Source organism: Copadichromis virginalis, linkage group LG4, assembly GCF_057382275.1.
Source record: "Copadichromis virginalis isolate Kocher_CV1m ecotype Utaka linkage group LG4, C_Virginalis_male_GT1.1, whole genome shotgun sequence".
Classification (NCBI taxonomy): domain Eukaryota; kingdom Metazoa; phylum Chordata; class Actinopteri; order Cichliformes; family Cichlidae; genus Copadichromis; species Copadichromis virginalis.
In genome coordinates this window covers 10,967,375-10,973,817 of record NC_140621.1, presented here as the reverse complement: position 1 = coordinate 10,973,817, position 6,443 = coordinate 10,967,375, and the positions used below count along the sequence as shown (strand labels likewise).

Here is a 6,443-nt window from a genome sequence, read left to right as displayed (position 1 = left end):
ACTAAGGCACTGAGATCAGTTTAGCCAAGATAACTTTTAAATAATCCGGCTTAACTAAACCTAACGTCAGCAATTACACCAGCTAATCACGTGAAAATGGCACTCTGAAAGGTTATCCAAGAGGCAGTGACACCACAGCATGGGCAGAACCAAACTGTTTTCATAATCCTCAAAAGAAGAACAAACTATAACACGGAGAGAAAAAGAGGAAATAAAATATGTAATCCAAGATGAAAAGAAACTCAGCTGCAATTAAAGAAAGGAAAGCTGGCAAAAGATGACAACTGTGCAAGCCAGTATTATCACTAACATCACTACCTGTGAACAGATCGGACTTAATGGATTCAGCCGCTTCTACTGAAAGAAAAGCTATAGGAAATGTCAGTAAACTTGTCCACAAGGAATCCATGTGACTACCTGATAGCCAGGCTGCAGTTTGTGAGATTAGGCAGAGCTTTGTCTGATTTGGTGACGGTATAGTAGCTCTACAGGAGACTCTGCTGTCTCCATTTCCGATGGCTCTTTCCTGTTGAAGCTGAGATCCTTCAATGTATGCAGCAAAAATGATGACCACCTTCTCTAACAGTGATTCAGCTCCACTGCCACATGCTATCACAATATATGTGACAGAGAGGCACCTACCAGATAATATTATCATTATCATTAATATATTCTTATTCACCATCTCAGTTGTGTAACAAACGAATACTCCCAAAACGGGATAAAGATTTATCATCATCATCATGTCTTGTCATATGTTTATCCTTATTCTTTGAGCTAAAATCTTGTGGTGTCTAATGATCGTGAGATGCCAAAAAATCATAATTGTGGTGAATAGAAGGCATTTAAAGTCAACAAGCCTGCAATACTTTAGGACTCTCATGTAGAATTGATTGGTTATAAAAAGCTTGCAGGCAGCAAAAAAATAAAACAAGCGATAAAGTCCCTTATTATTGATCTTAATGGAAAGCTAGAAATTTGAGACCATCTCACTGTCAACTCATTGATCTGTGGGCTCTTCTGGGAATAACTACAGTGTTTTCAGAGAGACCTGATTGGTCAGTAGGCTTTGGATTTGTAAGTGTTGATCTGTTATCTTGAACATAACCTGCTCCAATGAGTGAATGACCTTTATGGCCCTGAAAACTTGTGATGTTGTCTCACGTTGTCTCGAGTCTCTCTTTCAGTCACAGGCAAGCTGCAGGATGGCTATGCATTAATTCATTCACAAACTTTCATTGAGATTTTCAGCTGTGTGTCCTGGCTTAACCTTATAGCTTGGTCATCTTCTAGTTACTTTAAACCGCCTACCTGATTGTCAACACCATATCTGACAAGACAAAAGGACTGCCAAATATGTAAAGGCAGAGAAGTGAACATGTTCACTGTAAACTAAACATTTATCAATGCCACACCCTAGTTCGTTCCCCCTTGCCACAAAACTGTCACCCATATTTATCATTATCCTACAAACTACAATTAACTACTATCACTGTTAACTATAGCCACATACATAACACATTTCTCACTTAGATGCATTTATGTCCATCTCATTCAGTCTGAAATGGGAAATTAAGAACACAGATTCATGCATTTTAGCTGCAGCGTAATAAATTAGTCTACTAGGTTAAAGTAGGACACATTAGAGAACGCAGGAATGCAAATTTCTCAATATTATGTTCAAGGATCCATATGGCTTCAGCCATAAAATACGATATGTATAAACGCCATCTCATAAAGCTTTACTTGGATAATTGCTGGAATATTTGGTCTTCTGTTTTCCTGTTTTCATTTCTTGCACATCTGCTTTTAATCCTGGCCTTTGACAGCAGAGGTATTAAAACCTTGACAATGCTGCCACCTAGTGGGAATAAACAAAAATGGGTTCTTTCTGTCTTTAACCAATCAAGGGTTGCTACCAGAAGTACTTAGCCATATGTTAATACCGCACAGTTGAGATAAGAAATGTGCATATCTTTTCCAAATATTACACAGCAAACAATATGGAGAGTGACACTGTTCAGTTGGACAATTAATTAGACTGTTTATAACAGATAACCTATCGTGTGACCTCCATCGTAACGGCATTGTGAATGATAAAGCTATTTGGTCGGACGGCTAACGCTTTTTAAAAGAAAATAAGGTGGAATGAAGCGAGGATATCGTCCATTAGGTATTCACTCAAGAATGACTTCCAGTATTACTCACACTGGCGGCGGAAAGTATAGCTCACAGCTGTTCAGTGGGTGACGACACAAACTTAGAAATAAGAATGATGATTTTTTTAAGGGTCTCCGAGTTGCGGAGTACTTTATCTCGCAGTTGCCAAATACCAGACTCAGAGCTGACGCGAGCGCGCGCGTTTTATCTGTCGCGTGCCTGCTGAAGTGTCTTGGACGACAAAAACATGCGCGCGCGGCTGAACCTCTGCTATCAAAGCCATAAAGCAACAGTTTAAGCTGGATTTTTGTATGCATATGTATATTTAAAATATGCGTATTTTCTCAAGCTCATCTATCTTCTTTGATATATAAGTTATTTTAGAGTATATTCGTATTATTCTTCGAGGTTGGATGGAGGACTACATTATGAATTCATCTTCTTCGTACCTCAGCTCACCTGACAATCTGGAAAAAGGTAAGCTTTTCTTCTTCTCGTTTTTCTGTTGAATTGGGCACATGCATAGAGATTTATCACCAGAGATGAAATATTATGTTGTTCATTTTCATGCAAAAAGTAGTTATTGACACTTTGAAAACAAATGAATGAAAAAAAGTTATAAGGAAAGAAAGCTGATGGAGAATATTCTGTTTTTGTCCTTTCTACCAGATCATGAGCAGTACAACAATGTGCTCATGCCCAGCATCTTTGGTGTTATTTGTTTCTTTGGGATCACTGGGAACTGCATTCTCATTTACACCATTGTGAAGAAGACCAAGTTCTGCTCTCATCCATCAGTGCCAGACATATTTATCTTCAGCTTGTCCATCGCAGACCTCCTCTTTCTCCTTGGCATGCCTTTTCTCATTCACCAGCTCGTGGGCAATGGCTCCTGGTGCTTCGGTGGCACCATGTGCACTGTCATCACAGCGCTTGATTCCAACAGCCAGATCGTCAGCACGTACATTCTGACTGTCATGACTCTGGACCGCTACTTGGCAACAGTCCACCCCATCCGCTTCAAACACGTTCGAACCCCCTTCGTGGCAGGGGCGGCAGTGGCGCTGGTGTGGGTGTTTTCTCTGGTCTCCATTACTCCGGTCTGGATGTACACTGGACTCATGGGTCTCAAGGACGGCTCGGTCGGCTGCGCCCTCCTGCTCCCAAACCCGGCCACAGATACATACTGGTTCACCCTGTACCAGTTCTTCTTGGGCTTTGCTCTTCCTTTAGTGGTCATCTGCAGTGTCTTCTTCAAGATTCTTCAAAATATGTCAGCCACAGTTGCTCCACTACCCCAGCGCAGCCTCAGGGTGCGTACAAGAAAGGTGACCTGCATGGCAGTGGCCATTTGCCTGGCCTTCTTCTTATGCTGGGCCCCTTATTATATCCTCCAGCTGGCCCACCTGGGAGTACAGCGGCCCAGCTTTGCTTTCCTGTATGTCTACAACATCGCCATCAGCCTGGGCTATGCCAACAGCTGCATCAACCCTTTCATCTACATTGTGTTGAGCGAAACATTCAAGAGGCAGTTCATTGTAGCTATTCGGCCACCCCACAGAGGCTTCAGAGTCGCCCCTGCTCAGGCTGAAGGCTTGAGTTTGAGGGTTGCGCCAGAGAGCTCTCATCCATCCCGCTCGCAGTCATCACGGGAACTGCTCCAAAACATGCTGCCCGTCACCGTGGCTGTGCACTGAGATTGACAGCTATCTGGCCACCCCGACCACTGCTAACTGCCACCCCCAGCAACGAGCCATCTGCCAGTACAGATGTCTCTCTTTTTTCTTTCCCTCCTCGGAAAGCACCCGCTGTTCACATCAACACGTGACAAGAGGAGGAATTTCTATGCCACACACACACTGCGTTAATGTACCAAGTGGTGATATTACCGGTGAAGTTTGGAGACGTGTTTATGTTTGTTGTGAGGAATTAATGTATCAACTGTAGTCGTCATATTTTTAAAGAATGAGAATGAAAAAAGGAACAATAGGCAACTTACAGCTGACATGTGCCATTTTAAAAAAAAATCTGACTTTGTTTAAACTATTCTTGATTTATCAGTATGGTATCTGTGTAAAGGTTTGATGTAAAGCCAACTTCATCACACAGCTGCGTTGTACTTAATGTGTCTTAAATTACTACATCGTGGTAGCAGAAAAGTGCAGATTTGTCACTGTTTTGTGTTGTGCACTGTAAGTTTATCAATGTTGTGGTGGAGAAGAAAAAGCATGTGAGCACATTTAACACATTCTAAAGGTCAAGCCAGCTGCACCATTAAAGAATAGCACACACGGCTGAGGGCAGATTATGCACTAATGAGACAGTATGCAAAAAACCCCTCTAGTAGCACTTGGAGGATGAGCTACTCCTCTCATGCAATCACCGAGGACAGACTGCACGCCTTCACTGGCAAAGACAAAGGATTTGCAGACTTAGTACTGATCTTCTCTTTGTGTGTGCTTGAATGTCATTATTCATGCATCTCCAAATGTTATTCTGCTGTACCTTGGTGACTGTGTGACTTTTTTTTTGGAGGCATTTGTCTCCACGCTGGCATTGGAGACTCTCACTGTGAATTGGCTGTTGCCGTGTGCAGCCTGTCTTACTGTAACTGTAACTCTTACCTGCTACTGGAAAACTGTGTTTACTGTGCTTACTGTGAAAGCTCTTGTCTCACCCAGTGGGTGGGTTTGTTTTACTCTAATCAATAATAAAATGTGTGTGTGAATTTGTCAGTGTGTGATGGATTTTTGTCTTCAAAGGCTCGCATTTTGCACCGTAAAATCAGACGGGACATCTTGATTGCAGTTTTTTTTCTTCTAAAGAGATCTTGCGATTCTCTAAATATAAGGGTGAGTGAAATGTGGATTTCATTTTCAGTTTCTCACTTCAGTGGTTTGAAACATCATCTAATTATCAGTAGTGAAACATCAGAAGTAAAATGTTAGTTTTGATGAGATTTATTCAGCCAAACTGCAGCTGAAATTAACAGAAACTGTAACAAAACATCTTTATTGTTTTGATCCTCAATGGCATAGGAAACAAAGTAATGAAGTAATATAAAAAAGTAAAAGAGTAAATGATTATGATAATATATACTTGGTGGACTCTTTATTAGGTACACCCTCTCTTGTCTTCAGAGCTAAATTCACTCAGAGGTTTTGGTCCATCTCGACATGATGTGAATACCCCATTCTAACACATCCCAAAGGTGACTGCAGAGGCTATTTGAGTTCAGTACAAGTTCAAGAAACCGATTTGTGATGATCTGAGCTTTTTTGACATTGTGTGTTATTTTCCTGGAAACAGCCATCAGATGATCGTCACACCGTGGTCATAAAGGTATGGACATGATCAGCATCAGGCGGGCTGTGGAGTTCTCTCCCAAACCACTAAAACTTTGATCCGGGGCAGGATGGATTCTTCCTTTCATACTGTTTAAATCAAACTGTGACCCAGCCATCTGAATGTCATAGCAGAAATGGAGACTCATCAGAACAGGAAACGTTTTTGGTGAGCATGCCTAAACTTTAGCCTCTGTTTCCTGTTTCCCCTGCAATCAGAGTTTGACCCATTGTGCGTTCACAAATGCCACACTCAAAGTCACTTGAACACCTTTCTTCCTCATTCCGATGCTCAGTTTGAACTCCAGCAGACCATCTTTATATTTCTAACTTCAATGAGTTGCTGCAATGTGATTGGCTGATTAGGTATTTGTGTCAAAGAGGAAGTTGAACAGGTGTACCTAACAAACTGGTCAAACTGGTGTTCCAGGTTTTGGTAGCTGTATTCAGTATCAAAAAACAAACAAACAAAAAAAACCCCAAAACCCAGCAGAGTGGGATAAAGCTGTCATTACATCTCATTTAAATGGTAATTCCTTACACACACACTTCATAATGAAATCTCAAGGCAGCCTATTTACTGTCAACACTACTGACAGATTACCTTTGACTGTGGCTATAGCCCTGATGACAAAACTGTGTGGCACCGCTAATGAGTGTTTTTCTGCTCCTGCGCGTCTCACCTCCTAAGAGCAGCATTTTGAATTTAAATTTCAGTTAAAGTCTCCGGAGGGACTTAATTACATAAACCGGTGTAATAACACTGGAGGGGCCCTAAATGAATTCACAGATTATCAAGCTTTAGAATGAACTTCAGATTTTGATTGCAAGACTTTTGTCACACAGATCCAGTGAACGGGAAAGCACACACAAATCAAAGTAGTGTTTTTACTGCATAAGGTAACATGAGGGTGAGTGAATCTCCAAGGCTAAGGAGCA

At 41.5% G+C, this 6,443-nt stretch overlaps 1 protein-coding gene across 1 annotated transcript; it reads left to right on the top strand.

The window, feature by feature from the left end:
• The first annotated feature begins 2,530 nt into the window (after nucleotides 1-2,530).
• mchr1b (melanin-concentrating hormone receptor 1b) lies at nucleotides 2,531-4,833 on the top strand. The gene is made up of 2 exons (XM_085455386.1): nucleotides 2,531-2,637; nucleotides 2,830-4,833. The coding sequence occupies exons 1-2, from the start codon at nucleotides 2,574-2,576 to the stop codon at nucleotides 3,855-3,857; spliced, it is 1,092 nt and encodes a 363-aa protein (XP_085311512.1). The 5' UTR covers nucleotides 2,531-2,573; the 3' UTR covers nucleotides 3,858-4,833.
• Nucleotides 4,834-6,443: the final 1,610 nt, after the last annotated feature.

Coding starts and splice junctions, on each gene's coding strand:
- mchr1b (XM_085455386.1), top strand. CDS start 2,574: ATGGAGGACTACATTATGAATTCATCTTCTTCGTACCTCAGCTCACCT. Junction 2,638..2,829: donor ACCTGACAATCTGGAAAAAG/GTAAGCTTTTCT, acceptor CCTTTCTACCAG/ATCATGAGCAGTACAACAAT.